At 38.5% G+C, this 18,567-nt stretch overlaps 1 protein-coding gene across 4 annotated transcripts in view; it reads right to left on the bottom strand.

Annotated features, from left to right (window-relative positions):
* CCNB3 (cyclin B3) overlaps nt 1-17,603 on the bottom strand; it is a 45,899-nt gene extending 28,296 nt beyond the window's left edge. For 2 of the 4 annotated variants that reach the window (XM_019631041.1, XM_019631043.1), the window contains exons 1-3: nt 17,529-17,603; nt 7,574-7,705; nt 5,112-5,198 (exon numbers count right to left, since the gene is read on the bottom strand). In XM_019631041.1, coding sequence (XP_019486586.1) covers nt 5,112-5,198; nt 7,574-7,669 — 183 coding nt within the window. In that variant the 5' untranslated portion in view covers nt 7,670-7,705; nt 17,529-17,603. Of the gene's footprint in view, nt 1-5,111; nt 5,199-7,573; nt 7,706-11,612; nt 11,729-17,528 lie in introns of those variants that run through there. The other 2 variants (XM_019631042.1, XM_019631044.1) reach the window with 2 other exon arrangements.
* Between the last annotated feature and the right edge of the window lie 964 nt (nt 17,604-18,567).

Raw genomic sequence — 18,567 nt, 5'->3', positions numbered from 1 at the left:
CAAATTCCCCAAAAGATGTTTTGCTAACATCACATTCCATTTTGACCCCATAAGATGTTCGGGGGAAGGGGGAGGGGAGGCAATATAACTGGCTTTGCTGCCTGGGTATACCAAGATCAACTAGCTTTTCAGGGTAGACCTGTAATATAACACTACCTGTGATACATCTATCCCATCTCATTGAGGGGATATTTATTTAACATGTGGCTCTGGGAAGCTCCACCACAAACTCTAATCATGACTAATTCTATTAAACAGTAGAGGAGATCATGGGACTATAAGTAATGTTAGTAAAAATAAATTTAAAAGTTATACCTTTAAAATGAAACAAATTGAACCTAATTATATTTTAAATAAATATAACCACACTAAAGAAAAAAAAACAGAAAAAAATTCAAGACAACTAACCCAAGTAAATTCAGGATTTATTTTAGACTATATACCCTCAACATATATACCCTCAATCACGATGGGCTTATGGAGTGGCAGAGAATATTGCAAATGAATCTGGAACGTCTTTTAGTAGGTTTGTTTATTATGATGGTATGGACGTAGTAATTTTGAAACTCTTTTAGAGGTATTACAGTATTGAGTAAATACACTGATATTCTTGGGAACCAGGATTCTAATTGTAGAAGGAACATACAAATATAGAGCAGGGAATACAAGAAAGAACCCTGTTTTTTGGAATGAAGGGTGTATGACCTCATGTATATGTAAATATACATCTGAGTATATAGATATATGTGTGCCTACCTATGTGTTTAGATATATGTATATGTATGTTGAAGCACATGTATGTGTGTATATATGCACATATTTCCTAGTTCTGTCTGCTGAAAGGGCATAAAAAGCAGACACCCCAGTAGCACATCTAGCACTGAGATCTTGGTCTCTTATACCATTCCAGGGCTGAGATAAAATACATCCAAAATGAATCTGGAACATCCTGTTATGCACAAAAGAAATTGCTCAAAAAAATTATGAGTATGTCACAAAGACAGTATGTCACAATTATGAGAGCATATCACAGTTGTCAGTTTGAAGTGGACCCTACTGACCAAACCTGGGACAGTTTGAGCACCAAAATAATTAAGTGCAATAATGAACAATAAACCACAGAAAAAAATAGGAATTCATAAATCTATGCCAATAATAAATAAACAGAAAAGGAGGGAAGACTCATGTTTGTGGTAGAATGCCAAGGTCAAATTGATAAATAGGGAGCAAGCACTAGATTTGGAAAAATCATCATAAAGACCGGTTTAGGCAAAAATCATCAATGGATGCTAAATCAAGGTGACCTTTTGATGACGAGGTTATTTGCAGACGGTTGTGTCCCACAGACTGCTTATCAGTTATAAGATAAAAATAAATAAACAAACAGTAATTATGCAGCGGAGAAACCAAATAACATCTTAACAAAGTGATCAAAATGAACATCACCAATGAGGGACAGATGGACATTGTGTAGCTCCAGATGTGATACTATAAGAACAGAACATCATCTACACAGTATTCTAGCCAAGAATATACAACATCAATCTAACCACATGGAAACATCAGACAAACACAAAATGAGGAACGTTCTATTTTTAAAAGAGGGAGTTGGGTGGGATTGTATTCTTCAAAAAGGCTAATGTCATTAAAAACACACACACACAAAGATAGGCTATGGAAAAGATTAAAAGAAGCTACAGACATGACAAGTAAATGACCCTAGACCGAGTCCTTTACTGGAGGGGAAAAATGCTTTTAACACTGACAATATAAAGTCAACTGAAAAAAATTGGATGACAGGTTACATAAAAATACTGTTATCAGTGTAATTTTATTAAGTTGTTAATTGTACTGTGGATACACAAGACAATTTCTCTGAGGAAATATACGCTGAAGTACTTAGGGGTAAAGGGACATGATTTATGTAAGCAAATGGGATAAAATGTTAACAATAGGTGCCTCGGTAAAGAGTATATGTGTGTTCTTTGTGCTATTTTTTATTTTTTGCAACTGTTTGTAAATTTTAAATTATTTCCAAATGAAATGTAAAAAAGTGATGCCTTTGTATCATCAGACCATAATAAGCAACTACAATCCAACAGGGAATTCTTTCTTAGGCCCTGAAGTCATCCACCTCTGCTCTTCAAAGAGCTTGGCAGTTTTTATGTTAACTTCACCTAAAGTTTTACAAACTCCTTTTATGTGCAACTGGGATTCAGAATTGGAAAAGAAGCGCATTCTTAGCAGGAGAGAGGTGGAGACCCTAGCCCCTAGGGTCAAACTCTGCATTTTTGCCATATGTGAAGTCAAGGCACTAACATATTCAGATCTAAGCTCAAGGGGACCTTTACTGTACTTCTCCATAATTCTTTCATCAAGAAATATAGGAAAATAAGGGCCGGCTGAGTGGCTCAGTTGGTTAAGAGCTCGCTCAAGAGTTTGAGCTCTGAGCAACAGCGGTTCGAGTCAGCCCAAGCTGAGCAGCCGTGAGCTGCCAACAGGTGGCGGGATGGCTCAGCTAAAAAAAAAAAAAAAAAAAAAAAAAAGGAAAATAGAGATGAAAATCCTACAGACACAAAATCATTTAGGTAAACATGGATATGGAACCTAGTGGTTTAAGACCAGCTCTTACATATCAAAAGTCTGTTCCATGCTGGAATGATAAAGGAGAGGAAAAGAAAAACACTCATAACATTAATTAAAATAGATCAACTGTTTTGGCAGGCCAGGACCTCACTGTGGTGAATGTCAGGGAGAAGACAGATATGGGAACATGGAGACCTAATAATACTGAGAGGAAGAAGAAAATCATCAGACAGAGTATCCCCAAAATTCATAGAGAAAAGTGCCCTAAACCTTCAAATAGATGAGCTCAGACATCTGCAAATGCCCAACCCTAGGAATGGCTTAGGTACACTATAATAATGGAACTTTCTCTGGAAAGCACCAACGACCATTCATGGTGACTAAAGTGAATCTTCAGAACTTGAATGCAAAATGAAAATGGCTTTCTGAGATTCTGTAAAGCAAGATAGAGGCAAAGCTACTGCTCAGGGATGTCTTGCTAACCCCACCCATACCCTGGAGGAGGATGTGACCTAACAGATGTTGAAATCAGTTAGAGAGTCAGGAGGGTCCTGGATATCTGCATGTACTTCCTAATAGTTTATCTGTGTTTGTTCTTCATAAATGGCCATATAGACTTCATGGAAAAAAAGGAATGAGACATAACAAGAAAGTTTCTCACATGTTGTGAGAACTTGCTTTGCAGTGTCACCATACACCCATCAGGGGCTCTGTGGGCCAATGGAAGCCACACCAAGATTGATTTCATCTGGTCTTGATTTGTGTGGCTATCTCATTTTAGCCAAGTCTCAAGATTCATGGATAAACAAGCCATGAAATGAACCTAACCTTACAGGTCTATGTGGGAGGAGTCTCTTTCAACCAGCCTATAGTAAATCTGAAATTCTGCAGAAAGGTGTAACCTAATCTTATATGTTGTAATCTCCACGAAGAGACTGTGTTAGCACGAGGGTGGACACACAGCATCTAAAGAGCAGAGATTCAGAACACTGTATTGGCAAACTTTTGTAGTGTGAAACCAACCAAGCTGTTCGCTTAGACAGGTTCAGTAGCAATCCATCACAAGATGGAGTGATATATTTAGAACTAAACATGAGCAGGGTAATGGGTCAGAAAATCAATATTTTAACATTGAAGTAATTCCAAAATGACCGATAGATAGGGACTGTGTATAAAATAAGAACTATTCTGCACAACATCTATAGGAGGTGGTTGGGCCTGGATGCATAAAGCACAAAATCAAAAGTAGCTTCAGCACAAGTCTGTAAGCTAAGATAGGATGTCTGGCTTTGTCCCCAAATGATTTGGAACTCACAAGCAACTGAATCATGGTTAACTGTAATGTTGCCTGTTAATAAAAACTACTATATGAGCAAGGGTTGATTTAAAACAATAAAAAATAAAGACCATAGATTCAAAGGGGAGAACTTTGTCAATGCTTAGCCAATCCTGCCCAAGGGAGTAAAATATTGGGTTGTAGGAAAAGTAATGACATATTTTTTCTATATTTTTCATTGCAAAAAAAAATGTGTCATGACTTTTCTGACAACACAATATTACCCAGTAGATACAAGTATTCTGGTAGCCACAGAAGGGCACTTTATTATGGAGGACAAGAATAGCTCCCCAGGGTTCTCTGTATCCTAGTCAAAACAAGACTTCAAAACCAACATTGGGTAAGTCCTCATTTGTAAAGTACAGATAATTATACGATAGTGTCTACTTCATAGGCTTATATGAGGATCGAGTTAATACAGAAAAAAGTGCTTAGAATAGTGCCTGGCAGATGGTAAGCACTCAGTAGGCATCAGTTATTATTTTCTAAGCCTACAGATTACCTTTGTCCCAATTCTATATTCAATTAGTAACATCCTAACTATTCATTCTGCTTTTTGCTGGTACCTTAATAATCCCAGAAGGGAGATAAATAAAGCAAACTCAAGAATTCTAGTCAAAATTGAGTTTTCAAGATCTCCATAGTTAAAAACCAGATCATGGAACTGTGGGGCTCAACGGTTCTGTACTTCAGGGGGCATTTTTGACTGTCACTATGACTAGGATGCTACTGGAACTTAATGCCTGCAGGCCAGGGATGCTGGCTGAGGTCAGTCTTATGCAACAGAAAAAAATGTCCTGCCCAAAATGCCCACAGTGCTTGAATTGATCAACATTGCCCTAGACTGCAATGAATCCATCAAAGTACTGACCTTTAAGGCCTAGGCAGCCAGCTGACCCACCTCTGGACTTGATCTAACTGCAAGATCCCATAGTTCTCATATTTATCTACAATTTCATATCTGATCATCACTTTGCTTCTTCCAGAGGGCTCCACCAATTAATTCAGATGGTATATGCCAGCAGAAGAGCCCCTGCAGGTTCTGAAACTGGGTCACTGATTCCAAATAAAATCAGCTCTCAACATTCCAGAGAGGGCCAGAGTCTGGTAAACTGGAAAGGTCCCTCAAGGAAGGGGCTGTCTAAAGCTTATGCAATACCACAGCAGAGGACTGGACTAGCATACTCACATTGGTGACATCTTCCAGAGCTGATCTCTTTTTGAGTGGTCCCTGAGGTAAAGATGGAGCTATCTTTGCTTGGTAGTTCTCCCCTTTCTGAAAAAGCAACAGAGGTAAATGAGTATATCCAATTGTGAACAGTCTTTTCAGGGACTTTGGGTCATCTTTGGGGCTCAGGGGGAAACTCTAGAATCTCCAAGCAACTGCAGATGCATATAATAAACCCCAATAAACTATAGCAAAATGAAATTTTGGCACGCACTGCTGCTTAGAGAGTCTCTGAAGGAGGTATCATTGATGATGGGGACAAGACTGTCAGGGAACAAGGCTGTTGAGAGACAAGATGACCTTCAGTGTAGCTCTCAGAATGAGCAAAATATCTTGGTGAAGTTAATTTTCCCTCTTACTTCTCTCATATTTATAGTTATCCTATCCAAGATTAACAACCACCATCGGTACCCTGCCTTTCCCAGTCATTCCTTTAATATGGATCCTCTCAGATAAATCAGTTCAATAATTTAACAAACATTTAAGTGTATCTTATGTTAAGTAGTTAATTTAAGACATTCCCAATAAGGACAATAATATACATACCTAGATACTGGTCCAGGATCAGCTCTTTACTAGCCATTGACCTTAGACAAGTCACTTAATATCTTTGCCTCAATTTTCTTATCAGCAAAATTGGAATGATAACCCACCTTATTTGAGGACTAAATAAAGGAATGCATGTAAAAAAAGTCTGTATACACTATAAATGGACATAAATCATATTTTAAAAGTATATAGTCCAAGGGAGCATTTGAGACCTTGCTTCCTGGCATGCCATCTGTTGGGCTCAAATAAACTCAAATTTAAAAAAAAGTATATAGTCCAATATAATTGTAAAGCTCACAGGGAAAAATTTGTATTTTAATAAAGGACTTTGGTAATCCATATGAATTCCTATTTGTCAGTGTATACATAGGAGGGGTGATAGAAGGGAGGAGAGGTGAATATTTTGGAGCAAGGGGGGGGCTTTCTTTCTGAGTATTGTTTATCTGTACATGCCTTACCCCACTCTCAAATGAGTTAAGACCATCTACTTGTATAAAGGTTAGGGTAAATCACATTGTAGGACTCTCCTACTCCTTAATAGTGTTTATTTGGTGAACGTTTCCCAAGTATCAGATATCCTTTAGGAAATCAAAATAAACCCTGCCCTATCTATATCAGAGAGTTGTTATAATGTGAAACAGATGCACTGAGGTCAGACCATTTATTTGCTCTGTTCTCCATCTACACCATAAATGGTTAGTAGATGACACAGTAAGTGATCAGAAATTTTGAGAATTGGATTCATAATACAATACACCAATCCAGCACAGCAGAGTAATCCCGAAAGAGCTGAGAAGAATTACTTCTGTTTTCTAATTGATTAAGCTAAGAAATAAGTAAGCTATTAGTCTTTTGTGTAGTTCATGATAACTAATCCTAGTGGAAATAATTAACACAAATAAAATGTTATTTGCTCACAAATTAGTTAAGAAGTAAACTGTCAATCTGTTATCTAATTAATTCCTACTTAATATTACTAGCAGAAATAATAAGCCCCAAATAAAATTTACAGTTGAAACTGAACTCAATAAAATTTAGATTTACAAAAGGTACCTCAAGAAAGTTGGATTTTGAAAAATAACTATCACAAACACATACAAAAATCTTACAATGGTAGAACTCTAATCAGAAAATTTGATATGGACAAAAATCTGATGAATGTATCAAGTCTTTCTTGCCAATTTATATAGAAAAACACATCTGGCCCCTCCATGAAAATCATTTTAGTAAAACAAAAATGAAAATGATTAGAAATATTAGTACTGAGAGGAAACTAATCAAGGAAATTAAATTGGCCTAATGATGTTTGTTCCAGCAAATACTTTCTTAATGGTAATTCATTAGTTTAGTAAAATGCTGATTAAAATATGTATGATGATGAACAAACATATAACATCTCAGGAATCAGAATGACTATGTCAAACGATTCACAAGGTCAAACAACAGAGTCAAAATGGACCCATTCTCCAAATTACCGGTAAATAGCTGTGAAAAGCATAACACATTTGTTGACCTAATCTTCATCCTTTCCCCAGGATGTATATCAAGCAGCCTCCTGGCAAAGTGCTTTGAGCATCTTAGAGAAAGTAAGAGTATAAATGTGATCATTAACGTGATCATTAACAAGAGTTTTGTTTGCTTCTGCAGACTGTAGAGGGTGGCCTTCATTTCAGCCATGCATTTAAAAGAAAGAGCTCACACTTTCTCCCCCAAGTTCTAATTTGCTGGTTTCCAACTACAAGAGCTCCCACCCCTTCCCTCCTCCTCAAGTTAAACCACCCATATTCTGAAAGATTTAAGGGTGAGGGTAGGGACTGAGCCAAAAGAGGAAGAAGCTACTCGAGATGCCGTTGGGAGAGAGAGCTTGTTCTAACCTTTTCAAATTGGTCATGATCACTGGGTACAATTTCGCTGGACCGAGATTTCTTAGTCTCATGTTTGGAGCTTTGGGGTGGTAGTGGAAGTGACATCTCTTACAGATTCAGCAGTGTCTATCCAAGGCACAGCTGCAATCAGAAAGTGACTCTTTAAAACACCATTCACCAGAAACATCACAGAATTCTCTGGAAACCTGAAAAAACCCAGTCTCTCTATAGCACTCCTAGGAGAAAACAGACTTTGAGTTAGGCAGATCTGGGTTCAAATCTTGTTTCTACCACAATTAACCTTGGGCAAGTGGCTGAAACTCCTTGGGTTTCAGTTATCTCATCTATAAAACGGAGATAAGTATAGCTACCTCTGCAGGGTTCTGTTCAAATTAAATGAGATACTCTATGTAAAAAGCCCAGCATAGTACCTGTCATCTTCTGTGGGCACCAGTACTATGGCCTAGCCCCTACTTTAGGCCTAGGAACATTGGGGGGCAACTTACATGAGACTTTGACAATTGAAAACAATCAATAACATGACAGATAATATAGTATGGAGGCTAGCTGGTAGGATTAATGTTCTTTAAAAGGCATGGGGTCCTGACCACAGCGATTATAATGATGCTACAGAGAAGACACAAGAATTCATTGTACACACACATATGCACAATAGGTCAGAGTATTCAAAGGCTGCATTCAATCAGAAGAAACTGTAATCCAGTTCTTGAAACCTAGTAGGGAAAAAAAATCAAAAGATGAGATAACAGCCGAAGGAACTCACTTATTGAAAATCACTTGACATAAAAATGTAACAGGCATTACAACCCTTGGGAGAATCCTACCTTCTTCAGTATAGAACCCCATTCTATATTTCTTAATGTTCTTTTAGTTTTTAAGTCCTCAATAGTTAGGACACACGTATGTCTTACAAGTAAATACATTATGAGGAGGAATCATTTTTTTGGCTACACAAGAGACCCTTCCCACTCAGATACAACTGCCCCTCCAAGCCCACCCATATTCAATCTCCAAGTTCAACTGCATTGACAATCAGGCTTTTTAAAGAGAGACCCTAAAGGCAATGCTACAGATGTACCAGTATATACCAAATACTTCAGGCAATGGAGCTACAAACACAAATAAATCATGGATCTTATCCTAGAAGTATTCACATGCACAGCTGTAACAGTCATTAAAATATGACAAATGACTTAACCAAGTACTATAGAAACCCAATGGAAAGTCAGTGACCTTGTGGGTGGAGGGGAGAGGGGCGGAGAAAGGCTTCACAGTGGAGTTTATATTCATTCCATCTGGACTTAAATGACAAAGCCATTCCCAAGAAGACTGAGGGGCTTTCCAGGCAACGAATGCCTAAACCCAGACAGAGGCTTGAACCTGCAGAGCACCAGGTTCAGGGATGTACAGGTTGTCTGGAGTATAAAGAATTTGTCTCAGAGGAGTTAGAAAGGAGCCAAAAGCTAGGCTGGGGCTAAGCGGCTGTTAAGAAAGAAAAGCAGAGAAGCCTACAGCTTGAGGAGTAGGTTTAAGAAAGGAGAAAGGCTGATTTGGGTTTTGCTTTGGATGGAGAAGTATTAAACATGTTGTCAGTGAGGAAAAGTCAGTACGAGTATGTGCCTTCATATTTATTAACTCAGTTGATCCTGACAAAAATGTTTCCAACTGACTTACTACACAGGACAAACTGTAAGCAGCATAGATCACCCAACTCTTTCCAGGACTCTTTCTAAAATACCATGAAGTCTCTCCAATCACACTCAAAAACATTCCAAAACAGTCCATAGTCTAAAGTGAAAGGCTGTAGTGTGGCAGTGTGAGGAGGTAGAATGAGCACAGGTTTTTTTTTTAAAGAATTTGGGCTTCTAAAGCAGCCAAATTAGCATCTTTGAGCCCCAGGTTCCTCTTGCACAAAAAAGCTATGCCACCTTTCACTTGCAGAGGTATCCTGTAGCTCAAATATAAATTTGCATGTCAAAGACTAAGCATGGTAGGCACGCTAAATAAATGGTGGGTCTTACTCACCTTTCCCTTCCCCCAAATCCAAAACTATTTTCAAACTCATCCTTCAGAATTCAGCCAAGCAACAATAAAGCTACATTGGGTGCACCCACCCTTAACTGCACTGTATGAAAACCACTTATTCCACTGTTATTGTTCATACCTCAAGCCATTTTTTAATGGATGACTAAATACTCATGTTCTGAAAACTTTATCTTTCAAAGGGAAATTAAAAATCAGACTGGAGCAAAATAGGCTAGAAAACTTTCAGTGATGATGTCACAGGTTAATTAAACCTCAGAGAAAATAAGGTTTTTCACATTGTGGACAAATCAAAGGGGGGGATCTATGGTAAGTGACCTCACAGGATGATCTGATCATAAATTCCTAACAGGGCAGGTCATGGTGGGTAGTCATGCCCCAGGCACAGAACTTCTTTAGTGAAAGGTTTTATGCCAGCCCTGTCCATTGTTCTAGTGAATTTAGGTTAACACACCTTTGAAGTGCCAGAAGTAATAACCCTCGCAGGGGTTATTAACCCTCAAGAGCATATAACACTTGTTAACTCTTAATTTCAAATGCATAAAAAAGGTACAAAATTGTTCTTCTCCAGAGCGTTTGAAATCTTGCTCCCCGGAATATGTTTGGCTCAAAGAAACTCTTATAACAATTATCCACAGGTTTGGACATTTCTTATGTCGACAACATTAAGGTTACATACCACCTTCACTATCCTGAACAACAATCACTTGCTTTGGGGGACACACACACTGACTTTCAACTAATTTCCCTGTCACTTGGAGGGGATAAGGGATTGACACCACCAAAAACATGCTTTCATAAAAAGACACTTTCTGCAGAGCACTCTCGACTTCTACCACCTACAAAACGCCAAGCCTTACTTAAACAAAAAAATTAGAATCCTTTCCATTTTCCAGACTTTCCATCTCCCCTACATGCACACTAAGTGTTGAAGACCCCACTGGACGTCCCAGAGCAGTGCTGAAAAGCACACAGGGACAAATTGGCTCTTTTAGAAGCCCAACTGTTCAGACTCCAAGACTGTAGATCAAGACAATCTATAGGAAACAGTAGTAATTTCATTTTACATACAACTTCAATTTACATACAGACAGCAAGACGCTGGGGAGAGAAAACAGCATGATGTCAATAAAAGCAGCACTGGGCAGGGAAGGATGCCTAGGGTCCAGTTCTGACCCTGCCCCTAGCTGGCTGGGTGACACTGGGAAAATCCCTTTTCTCTATCTAGGCTTCCTTTCCCCACCTAATAAAATGAAGCAATGGGACCTGAGCCTCCGCTATTTAAACCGTGGTAAATGGACCAGCACCAACAGCGTCACGTGGGAGCTTTTAGCAATTTAAAGTCTCAGGCCCAGGTAGGCCTTATCAAATAGGAACATGCAAATTAACAATATCCCCGTATGCATTTTAAAGTTTAAGAAGCACTATTCTAGGGTCCCTTCAACCTCTGACCTTCTAGGATTCTAATCATATAGCAGAGAACAATGGGCTAGGCAGAGCTGAAGTGATTGGAGGCGGGGATAGAAGCGAGATAAAAAGGATAATAAGGGAGAAAAGACTCGTTTTCATCCTCCTTCATACCCGTCAACCTGTAGTTCAAAAGACATCCATCCCTAAAGTAGCATTCTCTGATATATCTTGTGGAGGAAACTGATCCTGCACACTTTCACTTGTATAAAGACGTTTTATAAATGGATTCTGATCCAGGCACGTGTACCGGACGCTCCACCTAAAGCCTGCGGGACCCAGTCTCATTTGCTCTGCCATCTTACCCTCCAATACACACTCCCTGCCCAACCGCTTACAGGGCTCTCTCCGCAGACTTCTCACTGACAGAACAAAACAACGGTTTCCTAACAGGTACGCCGGCGCAACCAACAAGAGAAGACAACGGTAACAAGGGGCCGGAGTGATGCCCAAGGAACGACCCGCGTGCGACAGAGCCAGATATTCCAGCGGGCAGTACAAACCCAAAGGCACCTACCTCACACCGAGATTAAGGGCAGAGCAGGAAAGACCATGGGCACACTTCTAGACCAGGAGAGGCCCCTGGAAATGAATGGAGCTCCGTGTCGTAGCTACGCGTCTTGCTCGCAACCAGGCCAGTGCTCCCTGCAATCGGCCAGTAACGAATTTTGAAAATTCCAGCTCCCGAAGAAGCGCAGTGATGATTGGCCAGCAGGGGCCAATCAACGTGCAGAGTTGCGATGTGCGCTCGCCCCGCAAGGAGGGGCGGGGCTGGGCTTTTTAGTTGAACTCACTTTGCATTGGGGCGTCGTTTCCATAGGTTGGACTAGGCTGGTTTAACCAGCGAGCGTACTGGGTCTCTTTAAAGAGGCATTTTCATTTAAATAACACTGCTGGAGGGAGGGAGGAGAGTGGCGGTACAACGTAGGTTCAGCCTAGTTAAAACATTAATGTGAATAACCCTTTGTAGAATCAAACGTTAACTTCTGCTGGCTTCACAAATGGCGTTGTGAAGGGAAGCAGGGCAGAAATTATTACCCCTTATATGGGTAAGTATCCAAGTGCAGAGAGCTAATAATAGTAGCTATTATTAACTCAGCACTAGCTCTATGCTAATTATTATAATTTTTTAGTATTTTAAACCCTGTCCAAAACGATAGGTACTTTTATTATTGCCATGTTATAGATAAAATTGTAGTTTGTTAACTGCTCAGTATCACAAAGCTACATTCTGGCACAGCAGGTACTACAACTAAGATATTCTCATTTACTTCATTCATACATTAATTTATTCATTCAAATATTTACTGAGCACCTACTTTGTTCCAGGAACTAGAAAATATATGTAAGTAATTGACAAAAGACTAAAAGAACATATAGCCCTGCACTGTCCTCTGAGAAGGCAAAGAGAAAAGGGAGATGCCAGAAATAAAATCTAGGACTTCCTGCATATAGAGCAGATACTCTACCACTAAATTATCCCTACCTTTATTATTAGCCCATTCTCCTTTTAGTATCTCATAGACTCTACATTCAGTGTAAAATATTCACATAATCGAAGGCCCTCTTCTCTTTTTAATCTCCCTATGTTATCTCATCCAGATCCGTGACTTTAAATATCATCTAAAAACTGGCCATGAACTCCAGATTCATAAACTCAACATGTTCACAACCGTTACCAAACCTGATTCTTCCCCCAATCCCCCCCATTTCAGAAACTGGTACCACATCAAGCCTGTTAATCAAGCCAGAAACCTGGTATCATCCTTGTTTCAAACTTTTCCATCACCTTACTCTCTCATATCCAATCCTCCAGCAAATTCTGTTGATTCTACCTCAAAAATATAGCTTCCACTTCTCTCCATCTCCACTGCCACCATAATCTCTCATTTGAACTACTGTCAAGCGCCTTCAAGCTGCTCTCCCCCTTTCCAATCTTGCCCATCTCTAATACATATACGACATGACAACAAAATCAATCTTTTTTAAAAAGAAAAATTATATCCTGTCCCTCTCCTGCTTTAGTAGTTTCCCACAGAATTTAAGATAAAATCCAAACTCCTTAATCTGATCTACAAGTCCCACCTATCTCACTAACCTCATCTCATACCTCTCTTCTCATTTATTCCATTGCAACCATAATGGTATACTTTCAAAGCTTTGAATATACCAAAATCCCTCTCCTCAGGATCTTTGCACATGCTGTTTTCGTTGTGTGGAATATTCTTAGCTCCATTCTTTAAATTACTTGTTTTTTTCTCATGTTTCCAGTCTCAGCTTAAAAGTCCCCCCTATGCCTTTCCTGACCACGTTAACTAAGGTAAAATCACCCCCTCCCCCGCCTTATACTCTATCTCAGCCCCTTACATTTCTTTTAGAGCAATTATTGCTATTTGTAATTTTTTAACCCATAACCTCACTCAAGAATGCAAGGTCTATAACTACAAGTACCATATCTTTTGTGCTCTATCTCCAGTGATTAGCATTAATAATAGTTCACATTTACCAATTGCTTACTATATGTTTTACACTGTTCTGACACTCACAACAATACAATGAGGTGTTAATAGCCCCATTTTTCAGAAGAGGAATTTGAAGCACAGAGAAGTTTAGTAACTTGCCCAAGATCACACAGCTACTATATTATTGGGCTGGGATTTAAACCCAAGCAGTCTGATTCCAGAGATCAAACACATAAGCATTTCCTGATACGAGCTTACTTGACAGATGACTGAAAATTATTTGTTAACTAAGTAAATGAGTATCTTCCTTTAAAAATCATAACTGTGGATAACTGTCCCACTGGGATGAACTATAAAGGAAATATAGTATTAACATAAGTCACTATATGTCTTCTTTAGTCAAGAGAAAAAAAGGTTCACCTACCAAAACAACAGCAACACAAAAATTACAAAACAAGCTATTTCATTTTTCCAAGTATGGTGATCATTTCACAATACATACACGTATTGAATAATTATGTTGTACACCTGAAACTAATACAATGTTGTATGCCAACTATACCTCAATTTTTTAAAAGTTATTGAGTACAAGTTGTGAGTTTTCCAAAAATTTTTGAATTTGTTTTTCTCTCAACCTTCACACCTCCCATTGACTTAACCTTTCCTTTGGGTGGCACTCAGAGATAAAACTGAGACAAAAGGAGACAGCCCTTTGACTCTACCATTTTTCTATATTTCTCTCCCCCCAGGCATACAATATTCTCATAAACTCTCCTATCTCCTCCCTCCTACATCTCTGTTTTAAAACATGATAGAAAAGATCTGCTATTATCTACCTTACTTTTACATGAGAATATATTCCAGGCGGATCCAAGATTTAATTGTGAAAATGAAGCCATGGAAATACTAGACGAAATATAAAAGAATATTTTTATAATCTTGCAGAAAGAAAAACCTATCCAAACAGGACAAAAAAATCTAGACACAGCAAAAGGATCAATAAATTTTAGTAGCTAAAAAATTTTTAATTTTGTTTGGAAAAACAAACAGGAAACAAAAACAAGGTTAAAAAAAAACTAACAACAAACTGGCAAAAAACGTTGGCAGCACAAATGACAGAAAAATAATTTCCAAAATGTACAAAGAGAACTTCATGATCCACAAGAAAAAAATGAACCACCCATCAAAAAAAAAAAACCTGGCAAAAAATGAACTAGAGAACAAATATGAATGGTTAATAAACATGAAAATATGATTAATTTCACTAAAAATAAATGCAGATTAAAACAGCAACACATTTTTTTTGGTTTGGGACATTGGCAAAGGTTTTATAGAATAATAATAACTTCTGCTGATAAGGGGGTGGCTAAACAGGCACTTTTATTCACTGTTGGTAGAAGTAAAAACTGCCATAAACTTTAAGAGGGTTATTTGAAAATACCTACTTAATTTTAAAACTCTTCTACCCAGATATTCTACTTCTGGTAATCTTCTCTACAAAAATACTTATTGTAAAAAAGGCTGAAAATTCCCCAAACTTGATACATAAACCTATAGTTTCAAGAAGCTAAGCAAACCCCAAACAGGATAAACCCAAAGAAATGCAAACAAAGGCACATTATAATCAAGCTTCTGAAAGATAAAGACAGAGAAAAAAATCAACCTTGAAACCAGCAAGAGAGAAAAGGCACCTTTCTAATAGGGGCATTTTTTTTAAATGATAAAGGATTTCTCATCAGAAACCATGCATGCCAGAAAGCGGTAACACAAGGTTTTCCAAGAACTAAAACAAAAGAACATTCATCTCAGAATTCTATATCCAAGGAAAATATCCTCAGGAGTAATGGGGAAATCAAGTCATTCTTGGATGCCCACATTAAAAGAATAGAAAGTTCACAAAGTAAAAAAAAAAACCATATATTAATAGGAGGAATCTTGTAAAATCAGGAAGAAACAACAGTGGAAAGAGCAAAAATATAGGTAGATACAATAGACTCCTTCTGATATTGTTTTCTCAATTATGTTTGACAGTATTAGCAAAAATTATAGCACTCTCTGATGTGGTTCTCAATGTATGTAGAGGAAATGTTTAAAACAACAATATAGATGGGGAAGGGTAAAGGAAGGAAAGGTTTCTACCCCTCCATCAAACTGGTAAAATGTTAACTCAAACAGACTGTGATAAGTTGTGTATGTATAATGTAATACCTCAAACATGCACTAGTAAAGAGAGACACTCAAAAACACTATCGATACATCAAAATGGAATTCAAACAAATCCTCAAGTAACTGACTGGAAGGCAGGAAAAAGAAAACGCAAATGAGAAACAGAGGAAATCATCAGAAAACAAAAAGTAAAATGATGACCTTAAACCCCAACAGATCAAAAATCACATTAAATATAGTTTAAGTAAAATAATTAAAAGACAGAGATTGGCAGAGCGGCTTTGAAAAACATGATCCAATAACATGCTGTGAACAAGAAACCCACTTCAAATATAATGATATAAGGAGGTTGAAAATTAAAAAGTGGAAAAAGATATACCATACATATATTAATTTTTAAAAAGCAGGAATAGCTATATTAATATCAGATAAAGTAAACTTCAGAGCAAAGTCAATTACCAAGGACAGAGAGGAATATTATTACATAATGATAAAAGTATCAATCCACCATGAAGACACAGCAATCCTAAATGTGTATACACTAACCAGTAGGGCTGGAAAATACATGAAGCAAAATATGATAGAACTGAAAGGAGAAATAGACAAATCCATCATTCATCATTCAGCATTTCTGTACTTGGAAAAATAAAACTCATAATGAAATAACTACAACACAGGCAGAATGTTATAAGTGCCAACAAAGATGAATATACAACTGCTAAGAATTTCAGAGGATACATGTTCCTCAGCACACTATTACTGCCAACACAATCACTGTTATAATCACCCCAGCATCACTAAGAGTGATTACTGAGTGTCTAAGTACTTGAGCCACTGTTACAGTCTATACAGAGAGTTGGACAATCACTTCTTCGAACCTATACACATCTTTATGATGGGGCTATTAAGGAAATATTATTATATTCCTAAGTATAATATTATATAATCTATATTATAAATATAATATTAAATATTAAGTCAATAAGCATAACATACACCAAAATGCAGTTTTTAGGATGGGAAGTGATTCTACCAGGGTGGAATCACCAATTTCTCTTTTAGTTTGAGGAATGCTTGGCAAAATGGACTTTTGTGTGGGGTAATCTTGTACTGTGTGGGAAACCGTTGTCCAAGCAGTGGCGCCTCCCTAGTGGCCACATGAACTCACTACCCCCATTTACCATCTTGTTTTGAGAGCAACAGGCACAGAAGGGCTAAATCTGACACCCCCACGGGGCAACTACATGAGAAAGCTGAAGACTAGGTCAGTCTTCATCCCATTTTAATGTCCCTAAAACCAGGGGGATCCTTAGGGGTGTGTGTCGGGCGGAGGATGCCTACAAGCTCTGTGAGGGAACCAAAGGGGTTCGTGATTCCAGATCCCCTTCCTCTGCTTCACAATCTTTTTTAAAAAAACATTCATTCACAGATAAAGGTATTATTTGGAGGGAAGGAGAAAACCTTTGTCACCAATACCATATTTAAGCACTTTTTCTCAGATGTTCGAGACAAGCTTGTTGGTTCGACAGAAAAAAAAATCTGATTTAACAGCCTAGTTCCCTCAGCCACATCTCCAGCCCTGATATAGAATATATTTACATATTTATATATATAAGGCAAAAGGCTCTTTTAATACCTAGAAAAAGTAATTGTACCCTTAACAAGCCATACATGGATCGGAACTAAAGGTACTCAAGGGAAAGGCGCTCCACACCGATCAGAAACATAAACAAGACAAAACAAATCAAATCAAATCAAATCAAAACAAAACAAAACAAAAAACAGATGAGGGACAAGGTACTAACCGCCTCAGAAGAGCCTCCCTCCTCGGAACAGCCGCCTCAAGATAATCGACTCCGGAAAAAGCCGGCTCAGGCACGTGGATCTCAGAGGAGGCTGGCCGACCCTACCATTCTCACCAGCAGGGGGAGATAACCGACCAACACTTTTTAGTCAGACATGAAACCACCAGATGGGGCCAAAAGATCAGACTAGGGACCCTTTAGACTCCCACTCCACCCCCTCAGGGAATTTCTCTTTTGCATTTTGGACCCTAGAAGAAAGAAAAGGCATTCTAATCTCTGCACACAGACACCCACCTCCACGATGGTGGAAGTGGCTAGTGCCGGATCTAGCTCAACCGCCAGTTGGCTTCGTGCGCCAGCTACCCATCAACAAAATTAGAGTTAAAATAGTACCTTTTTCCTAGGGCTGTGTGAGAATTAAATGAGATAATGTATGTAAAACACAACACCAGGCAAATTTTCAGACCTGCAGAAACTCTGGGATGGTGCCCAACTATCTGTTTTAATAAGCCCTCCAGGTGATTGATTCTAAGGCACGTTGAAGTGTGAGAATTCTTGCTCTAAGAAGAAGGCTGCCCACTCAAATAGCTAACCAAGTTTTTTGTCATTATTACAGATTCCAAGACTCCATGGCTTCTGAATTATTTTTTCTACTTGAAATTCCAAAACCATGTGTTTCTTGAGCCCAGCCGTGTGCCCAGTATCGCTGTGGATACAATGAGGAGAAAACCTGCCTTTGAGGCTCCAGTGTAGGTGATCCAGGAATAGGAAAAGTTAATTAACTCTGCAAGGCCAGATCTAGTAAACTTCAGATAAATTATACAGACAATAAGCAAATGTTCTAGGAAATCAGAGAAGGGAAATTTCACAATTATAAGAGAGAGGAGCCTGGGCCGGCCGAGTGGCGCGATGGTTAAGAACTCGCTTGGGATGCCAGAGGGCCCCGGTTCGGATCCCACATATGGGGGCCAGTGACACTGCCCTCCACAGCTAAGATGCTGAACAACAGCTCAACCTGGAGCTGGGCTGCCATGAGTCG

The sequence above is a fragment of the Hipposideros armiger genome, unplaced genomic scaffold, assembly GCF_001890085.2.
Source record: "Hipposideros armiger isolate ML-2016 unplaced genomic scaffold, ASM189008v1 scaffold_980, whole genome shotgun sequence".
Taxonomy (NCBI): domain Eukaryota; kingdom Metazoa; phylum Chordata; class Mammalia; order Chiroptera; family Hipposideridae; genus Hipposideros; species Hipposideros armiger.
The sequence above is the reverse complement of the archived record's forward strand: the minus strand, read 5'-3'. Positions and strand labels throughout refer to the sequence as shown.